The sequence below is a fragment of the Patella vulgata genome, chromosome 8, assembly GCF_932274485.2.
Source record: "Patella vulgata chromosome 8, xgPatVulg1.2, whole genome shotgun sequence".
NCBI classification, from domain to species: Eukaryota; Metazoa; Mollusca; class Gastropoda; family Patellidae; genus Patella; species Patella vulgata.
Genome location: NC_065886.2, coordinates 19,316,919 through 19,326,785, shown reverse-complemented (window position 1 = coordinate 19,326,785; position 9,867 = coordinate 19,316,919). Strand labels below are relative to the sequence as shown.

Sequence of the window (9,867 nt, the reverse complement as noted above, 5' to 3'; positions counted from 1 at the left end):
GCAGTGAAAGTTATTTATCATCGAACATATCGACAAGCTAATGCCACAGGGGGATCTATGCTGGTTGTTGGTAATTATGATGTCAGCGAGGTTCAGAAAATAGTAGATGATTACCCAGGAAAAATAGTTATTGCTGTTCACAACAGTCCTAAATCATGCACTCTAAGTGGGAACACGGACGTTATTGAAATGGTAAAATTGAGAATCCAAAAAGTAACAGAAAACTTAAAAATCCACTCGTTTCTTCACGATTTGGCCGTAACCAGTGCTTTCCACAGCCATCATATGACAGAGTGTTCCAACCAAATAAAGAACGATCTATCAGGATTAGAGGGTTCAAAACCTGATGTGAAACTGTATTCAACGGTATCAGCCAAAGAAGCTTCAGGATCAGATTTCATAACAGCAGAATATTGGGCTAAAAACGTTAGGGAACCCGTATTATTCCGACAAGCTCTTCAAGACGCTCAAAAACCGGATTGTTTCAACATTTTGTTAGAAATAGGTTCAAAACCTGTACTCATTGCCCATTCTAAAGAAAATTTTGATCTAAACCAAGCATGCGTGTTGATATCAATGAAAAAGGATATGGAAACAAATTGTATGATGCAAAATTTGGCTCAACTTTATGCACATGGAATTGACCCAAATTGGGATAATGTTGCGGAAAGAGGACATGTGACGGACGTGCCACAATATCATTTCAATCCAAAGTCAAACTTAATTATTCCAGAAACATCAAAGCTTGCCTTAATGGGAGGGGACTTGCATTCGAGTGGCCATCCATTTCTAAAACCAATTATTGGCGCAAATAAAAGCTACAAAGTCCTGATCAACCCTAACAGAATTGGATCAGTATATGAACATTTTGTTTTGGACAACATTTTCATACCCGGCGCTTTTTATGGAGAAGTTGGTTTAGCTATTGCTGAGCACTTAACATCTGGAAGGGTTACTGAAACGGCCGTGTCGATTAACTTTAAACAACCCCTTGTGCTACATCCAGGAAAAAGTGTTGAACTGGATGTTTTTACAAGCGTTGAAGATGATTATAAAAAAGAAAAGGAGAAAACTAACTACTCTGTTTTACGAGATAATCAAATTTTAGCCGTGGGTTCAATCAGTTGGGCAGATAACCAGGAAAATACAATTGTAGATGTAGATGAGATCAGAGATCGATGTTATTCAGAGTTTTCTCAAGAAGATATTTACGGACGTTTAAAGAAACTAGGGTTCTCTTACGGGACTCCACTCCGTGTTCTTACTGATGCTGTTTCCAACAATACTGAATGTTTAGTGTATATGAGCCTCCCCGAAGAAATCAGACAAGAGAGAATTGGCACTTTCATACACCCAGCTATTCTTGACGGGATGCTTCAAACGCCTGGAATATTGGGTATAAATGCAAAAGGTGCGAGAGATAGCAATGGAGCAGGAACAGAAATTCTTCCAGTTCAGATTGGTAGATTGACCTTAAATGGGTCACCAAAAGACAATATGGTTGCGTATGGAAAGATTATAAAAAAGACGGAATCAACTACCCATTATGATATAATTTTGTTGACAGAAGATGGCGGCGTCATTGCGGAGGCTCGAAACTTCATCACTCAAAATCTAGGGATCGCCTCAGCAGATAAAAAAATGCTGTACAGTATACACTGGAAACGATTCAAAACCCTCGGAACAGAAAATGCAGAAATTGAAGATTTATCAGAATTGCTAATTCTAGACAATTCTCAAAAGTTCGACCTGTCTGGTTTAAATGTACTTAAGCTTAACACGACCGAATCTTTTACTGATCAACTTTTGAAGCTTGGTCAACTGAGTAATAAGAAAGTTCTCGTGTATATCTCCCATCAACGTAGCTCTGATACAGAAGAGACGTCGACTGTATTCCAAAGTATTCTAGATGAGTGCATGCAGATTCGAGAACTTGTTCTCTTCATGTTGGCAAAGAGGATCGATGTTCCTCTTTGTGTCATCACTCTAGATACTTGGATACTGAGCTATAACTGCAATGCTACAGTAGGAAATCCTTCTGCCGCAGCTCTTTGGGGAATGCTAAGAACAGTTGATAGAGAATTAACTGAATTCCGCCTTAATCTAGTTGACGTTAGTGGAAAAGTAGAAGACATCACCGCTGACTTGTTATATAATACAATAAATTCCATATGTCAAAATGGAGAGGAGCTGCAGGACGGCGAGTTTCTTATTACAGACAATGTTGTTTACAGTCTTGAAATCCTGCATATTGCAGATCGAATGGAGCAGAAATACAGAGAAGTCGAGATGGACGAGAAATGTGAAGTTCAGCTATTTTCAGAAACCAAAAATGACTACATAAATCCATTTTTGATTTACGCTGATCCACCAGAACTTAATACCAATTCCGAAGTATCACTAAAAGTTGATACTGTAGCTATTCAAAATACGTCACTTTACAGCACATGCAAACCAAACATCACTGCTTCAAGTTCGACTGGGTTTCCAGTTTTGTGCTTAGAAGCTATCGGGTATTTGAATTCGGCGAACTCCAATGAAAGGTACATATCGTGCTATCCGGCACAAGCAGGAACAACGATTGTCATTCCGAAAGGTTGTTTAATATCTGCCGAGTTCCTTCCAATTTATCACCCAGGATTGATGATGAAGATTGTTCTTATGTGGTCCCTTTCCGAAAAGGTCTCTGCCTCTGATGTAACTATTCTTTACAACAGCCGGACCAAGCATCTAATGCGCTTAATGTGCCTTATCTTAGCTAGTCATCACAACAAAACTGTACAGGCCGTATCGTTGGAAAACATTGAAACTATACAAAATGGAACTCTTTTAAGCTTGGTTAACTTAAGTCAACAAATTATACATGATATCATTGGTAATTGGTCAAACGCCCAATCTCTCATAACCCTGACGTCACTTATAGATAATCTAGGTATAGCTGCTGTTCACGATAGACATGTACGTGTGATCACACAGATATTAAGAACCGAGGAAATTTATAGCCCCGTCATGCTTCTACAGAAAGTTCCACAAATCAACGAATGGATACGATCACAAAGGACCGAACTTTCAGTCATTTGCAAATCTTTCAAATCGGGTGTTCTTGGAAGACGTCGTTCTAGTGTTGCTATTCCACGTTCCATAGACATCATGCGTCTTTTATCTGTAACAGAAATACCCTTCAGCCGATCTTTAATGCTACCACCAGCAAGAGCAGTTAGCAGAAACATGTTCAGAAAGGATGCGGTCTATATCGTAGTTGGTGGTCTTACTGGTTTAGGATGGGAATGTGTACAATTTCTTGTGGCTAACGGGGCTGGCCATGTAGTTTGTTTCAATCGCCGTAAACCTTCCCAAGAAAATCTGAAGAATATGAATAATTTGGAAAGTTCTTCTTCTTGTTGTGTAGTTTCAGAACAGGTTGATGTAACTCTGTACGATTCCGTCGAAAATGGATTTAAAAGCGTGGACAGTAGATTCCCTGGCGCCAAAATAAAAGGTGTTATTTTTGGAGCTGCTGTTCTTAATGATGCATTTATTGAGAGTATGGACAATGTTAAATTTGCATCTGCCTTGTCTCCTAAAGTTAGGGGAAGCTGGAATTTACATTTATTAACAAAAGACCTAAACCTAGACTACTTTGTGATGCACTCGTCCATTGCTGGTTTACTTGGTAATCAAGGACAATCGAACTACGGGGCTGGGAACGCATTCGAAGATGGTCTAGCGCACTTTAGACGTTCAATGGGACTTCCGGGACAAAGTTTAAATTGGGGTCCTCTGAATATAGGTATGTTAAAGGAAGCTGAATCGACCGAGAAAGTCATCGATATATTGAAAAAACAAGGATATGAGTTGCTGGAAGAAAATGACATTCATGAATGTCTGCTGAGTTGCCTATTGGACAATTATCCACAAGTGATGTTAGCAAAATTGCATTTTGACAACGGTTTTATTGACGATTCTAGAAATTCCAACCTAAGTCTTAAATTTCTTTCCGTTCTACCCACGAATACTGTAAAACACGACAATCTGGATAATGCGGACGACTCATTAATGAAACTAGATATTACGATGATAAAAGGTCTGGAGAAAGATACTCGAATAGAAATTCTCCAGAATTATATGTCAGTCATTGCCTCTAAAGTGTTTGCTGTTGATGAATCAATGGTGACACCAGACAGTTCAGTCGTAGATCTTGGTATAGACTCCATGCTGGCCATGACTATCATTGATCAAGTCAATAAAGACACAAATTACAGAATACCGATGGTAGTCCTGTTGAGTGAAGGAGCTACTATTAGTAAAATAGCAAATGTTATAGAAGATAGTTTCTGGGAAGACGTTGCAGAAGATGGGGTAGAAACTCCAAAAGATAAATTAAAATCAGAAGTTTCTGATGGGGATAAAAGGCATAATGCGGTGGATGAATTACAACTCACCAAAACAATTGAATCAGAATCCATATCGGACGAGTCATCCATAAAACATGCTTCCAATGTGCACGCGTTACCAAAAATGGAAACATGGATGGATATACAATCTGAGAAATTCCAGGAAACAAAGCTCGTGGAAGATATGGTTGACGTAGAATGTAGTGTTTCTTTCATTGAAAATGATATTTACCAATTGTATGAACACATGGACAAGGCGCCATTACATTTTATTAAGGACATTATATTTAAAGGAGCGGGCGTCGATCTTGATGTAATCAAATACTGTGCTAGGCAGACCGTGGACAGACACCCTATTGCCAGGACACTGTTTAGAAAACCGGCCACCAAAAGAGACAAATCTGGTTTGGAAAGGCAAATCGTGAGTAAAGAACATCAATTAGATTTCCGAACTTTGATGGACTCGTCCAACGATGAAGAATACCGACAGCTTTCGGAGGAATCCTTCAACTTGGGGAAATACGGACCAGTTAGATTTATCTCTTCTTCTTCTTCCCCTTCTTCTTCGCAATTAGCCTTCAGAGTTCGTCTTGTTTGCCATGTGATTGGTTTCGACACATTTGCTCTTGGGAAATTCATTTCAGATTTCCAATCACTTGTTGTTGCGAAAGCATCTAACAGGAAAATTTCATTATCTGTTAATTATGATCATGTTTGTTTAAAGGAATTACAAGATATTGTTCACTCGAATCAGAAACAAATGGAGCTGTTTTGGAGTGGTCAAGTACCTGAATCAATTCCCGAAATGAATCATAACGGCAAAAAGTTAATGTCATCCAGTAGTACGACGCCTGGGGTAACAAATCTGAAACTTGATGACCAACTGTCTCGGGCAATATTTAATCTTGAACACAGTCTTGATACGACATTACTGAAATTATTTGTTTCCTTTTACCAACTTCTTTTACACATAAACACCGGAGAAGAGTTGGTACATGTTATAACAAAACACAATCTAAGACCTATGCTGTTTCAATCCAGTCATGAAATCTGTAATTTAACAAATGATATTCCACTGTTTGCAAAGATATCCACTTCTTCGACAGTTTCGGATTTTATAAGAGAAAACAGTAAAACCATACAGAAATATTTTAACAACGCAATATACCCGTACTCCTTAATCGAGAAAATGGTATCGTCTGATGAATGTCGAAATAATTTAAAGAGACACTGTGTTGTACAAGAGGATGTGAAGAAAACTGTTCCTGCTAAAAGTCTTGGATTGTTATACGATACTTTATTAATAGTCAACTCTAATGCAACAACTAAATCAATTGATGTTCAGCTACAATATAGAAGTTCTATATATACCAGCAGTGAAGCTAAAACACTCTTAAATCAACTCCACCAAATTCTACTGTTGGTAACATCTAACTACAACATGGCCATAAGCAATATTGGAAAGAGTGTGGGTTTTGTTCTCAATAAAGATGCTAATTACAAAAGCACGAAAACAAATGCACCAATAAACGTAGGTGAGTATTATTTTTAATCCAATAACTAAAACTAAAGATTTAATAAATTGAGTAAATTGATGCAGACATTTCAAGCGACGCCTTTTCTATATTGCCTGGTTTGTCCCTTGTTTCGTAACCCTCTTTCCTTTTTATACATATCCTTCAAATAACGATATCAGTTTGATTGTGGTTGTCTTGTAGGAGAAGAAAGAAAACAAAGAATCGATGGACACATTGCTGACATACCAGATTCTTCAATGGCGATACTTAAGTCCAAGAACACCGGTTCAGACGGTTTACCGGAAAATACATTATCTTACAGTGAATATTATTTCTACGAACGATATGTGAATGAAAATTTAGTTGGGCATCATCTCACCAATGAATTACATATGAAGAAAAGGGCAGGTAAGTAAGAGTTCAAATTAGTACTCTCGGTATCTTCGGATGTAATGGTGGTCGTATATTGTCGTTACCTGCGTTCGTCAAGTTTGAGGGGGGTTTTAATACGACCACAAGAAGAGCCCTGCGTTACCCCTTTTTTGACGTTTAATCTCATGAAAGCTTGTGTGCTTGGATTGGTGATTGTGGAACTCACTAACAAATTTCGATTGGAAATAATTTCACTAACAGTTTTGATTTGTAAATTACTCACAGGTTCAGCTATGTGGTTTTCCAGAATGCATCCTGAATTTTGAATGCATTTAGCGGAGTCATATTGCACATCCTTCCTTTTATGGATCTTTAGGGGGAAACATTGAGGTCATGATACTCATCCAAGTTTTCCTTTCAGACAACCTACTGACAAGACATGGCTGCTGTATGGGCGTATTTCCACGATTTTCATAGCTATCTTTAATTGTGTAACAACGATACAGGACAGAGATGCATACATCATTGCTTAAAACTTATATTAAAACATTGCTTCATGATATGTGGATATGTGTATTATTAAAACATTTTCTTTTATTATAAAGGATTTGACAAGTTATGGTATAATGCTGCCCTGAAACTACTTGAACGTCATCGTACATTAAGAACAGTTTACGTCAAAGCAGAACCTGGAGAAAATTACAGATTCGGGTTCAAAAAACTGGAGAAAAATCCAGAAGATATTTTGGATTTTCAGTATGTGAAAAATTCTAAAGATGATGCCGAGTTCGATAGAATTAGTCGACAACCATTTGATCTATCCACAAGAGGGTGTCTCCGTTTTATCTTCGCCAGTGAACCAGCTGCCAGGACCAGGTTTGTTTTTCAACACGTTGGCGTTGATTTCTATACAATGGGATTAATTCTTAAAGATCTCAGAAATATTGGACCTGCGCTTGGCTATGGTGTGAATCTCCCCCCCTCACCAAGCGAACAAACGGGACGAGCAGCTTTATATGTGGAGGCAGCCATGAAACCGATGGAGAATGAAATGAAGCAGTTTTGGCAGTCCAAAGTCAAAGCAGGTGTACCTGATATAACATTGAACAAATACCCAAGAAACGACATGATGAAGGGAGACATTCGACCTATTATATGTACTCTACCAAACGACACGTCAAATGCTATTTTGAAATTAGCACCACATCTGAAAACAACAGTCTTTAAGTTGTTCACATCCATATATCAAATGTATTTTCACTTTATGACAGGCCATGAAAAGGTGGTAATATCTGCTCCGCTTGATTTGAGGATCCACTTGCCACCCGAAACTCAGTCTTTTTATGAAAATATGATGTCAGCGGTGCCATTGTTTACCATGTTTAACAACCCACACCAAACAGCCGAGGAATTCATTAGAACCAACACCATTAATATAAGCCAGAGTCTTGCCCACGGTCTGTATTCAGTTGTACTTATACGAGAATTGTTAGAGAACAAAGAAGAAGGAAAATGGCTGACTAGACATAGTGTTGTTGAAGAAGATATGTCCACTATAAACGATTTACAGAAGAAAAGTAAACAAGATAATGTTGTGCATCCTACTCTTGGATTTACATATGAAACTCGTCTAATGGTTTGGATAGATAAAAGAACTTCTTACATCAGACTCCATCTCGAATGTCTTCCAGAATTATATACTGAAGCCGAAGCCCAGGGTCATATGAATAACATCGTTAAGTTAATGAACGCAGTGCTAAATGATAGTAATAAGACATTGTCAGAATTAAAAGAACTGGTTGTACCTAAACAAGAGATTGTACCAGACACAATTAAAGATGATGGAGAAGAAGAAGTTGGGGGTAAATATCATTATTTGCATATTCATATTTAGTAGATTCTGGATGAGTATCCTCGCCACACAACAGTATTAATATCTGATCTATAATTTGTCATGAGAAATCTTTTAACATGAAATATTTAAAAAGTTACTTTTAAATTAATATGAAACGAAAACGGAAGTGTGACTATAAATTGTCTATATTTCTTGTTAATCCAATAAGCATACACACACACACACACACCCACACACACACACACTGTGTATTGTAACATGTCCAAGCCAAGAGAAGATACTCCGTGAAACGCCAGGAAGCTGTATCACTCCTGACTACGAGTCAGCCAGCCATATCAATATATCTGATATCTATTCTGGTTATAGGAGTTTGCATAACTAACGACTTTGGTTGTAATTGAACGTGATATAGTCTCCTGGATCTCTAGTAAATCTTGGTGCGACTTGCTCTAATTGGGTATGTGATGAACAAACCCGGAAACTCTGTACTTTTGTAATCTCATAGGCATTTTACTTTTATGAAACGTCATTAAACATTGAGTTAAATTTCTGGCTCATTCATAGTATGTTCAGAAGATTGTCTAACCCTGTATGTATGCACAACAAATTTATGCGCCGTTGATACCCATTTCTAATATATTATATTCAATCTTAGTTTTCGTACAATGATCTATATTTGGCTATTCAGCCTTAGTCTTCGTACATGATCTCTATTTAGCTATCCTATAACTATCATATAACTGTATGGTCGAGGAAATCGGGATTACACGCCATGTTAATAGTTTCACAACCGTCCTCTAGTGTTTCTAGGCTGAAGCCTATCAAACACGTTAAGTTTAAGGGTAGTAGACTGAGGGAAAGAACAAGGTGGTTATTTCATTCTTTATTTCAGCCCGTTTCCTTAAAGAAACCAGTTTGGGTTATGATCATTTGGTTTATGCTAAAATCACATCTATATCTGGACGCCCAGAGATTAAATGGGCTTCAATTGGTTACAGAGGAAGATCAAAACCCAAAAAATTCAAGTCTTTACCATTGGCAGAAGTGCATAATGTTTATCTTGCTGTATATAAAGGTAGGTATGATGTAGCCACCAACACTTCGTCTCTTATCTATGATGCAAACAGTACACACATTATATGGCATGTTTCTTTAAAATGATGAGGCGGCGGCGGCTGCATAGTCATCTTAGTACGAATTAACGGCACAAATTAATTGGGCAATGAAATGAAATGGGGTTAAACGTCTTACTGTTTTGCTCCTTTTGGGCTAATCGACAGCGGCGATATGGCCTACTCTTATTTCTTATTCCAACTTTCAAATCTGGTCTTTTTGTTTGTTATAGGTTTCCGTACAGTTGTATTTGAGACGAGGAAGAAGAAATTTATATTTAAATTTATTGATGGTGATGAGATAGCTGCCTTTACTCGGTGTTTGGAGAATAATCTAGAAGAACACCCGAGTATGACAAATGGAAATGCTGAAAGTATACATGCCTGAATATTAGTGATATAAAACATTGCAAAAATGAACTGAAATATGTCAGAGGAGGATGAAAGGGAAGCGTTTGGTAGAAAACTAGATATTTGACGATTGATTTTTTTACGATTATTCCCACGACAAGCTATTGTTAAAAGCACATTTGACGTGTTATTATTGGTAATGTCAAGTTTCTTTCTCATTGAATAAAAGAAAAGAGAGACAAAACCATACCCCCCCCCCCCCCCAA

At 37.7% G+C, this 9,867-nt stretch overlaps 3 protein-coding genes across 3 annotated transcripts; all 3 read left to right on the top strand.

Moving 5' to 3' along the window:
- Positions 1–2,052: 2,052 nt before the first annotated feature.
- LOC126830496 (uncharacterized) lies at positions 2,053–4,289 on the top strand (the record flags this gene model as incomplete). The annotated part of the gene is made up of 4 exons (XM_056102845.1): positions 2,053–2,112; positions 2,551–2,875; positions 3,209–3,999; positions 4,263–4,289. Coding segments are annotated over 4 exons (1,203 nt in total), but the record flags the coding sequence as incomplete, so codon positions are not given.
- An 823-nt stretch (positions 4,290–5,112) lies between these two features.
- Positions 5,113–6,327, top strand: LOC126830497 (uncharacterized). Its single transcript, XM_050560885.1, has 2 exons — positions 5,113–5,929; positions 6,113–6,327. The coding sequence occupies exons 1-2, from the start codon at positions 5,155–5,157 to the stop codon at positions 6,325–6,327; spliced, it is 990 nt and encodes a 329-aa protein (XP_050416842.1). The 5' UTR covers positions 5,113–5,154.
- A 683-nt stretch (positions 6,328–7,010) lies between these two features.
- Positions 7,011–9,638, top strand: LOC126830498 (uncharacterized). The gene is made up of 3 exons (XM_050560886.2): positions 7,011–8,145; positions 9,031–9,213; positions 9,484–9,638. The coding sequence occupies exons 1-3, from the start codon at positions 7,197–7,199 to the stop codon at positions 9,636–9,638; spliced, it is 1,287 nt and encodes a 428-aa protein (XP_050416843.1). The 5' UTR covers positions 7,011–7,196.
- Positions 9,639–9,867: the final 229 nt, after the last annotated feature.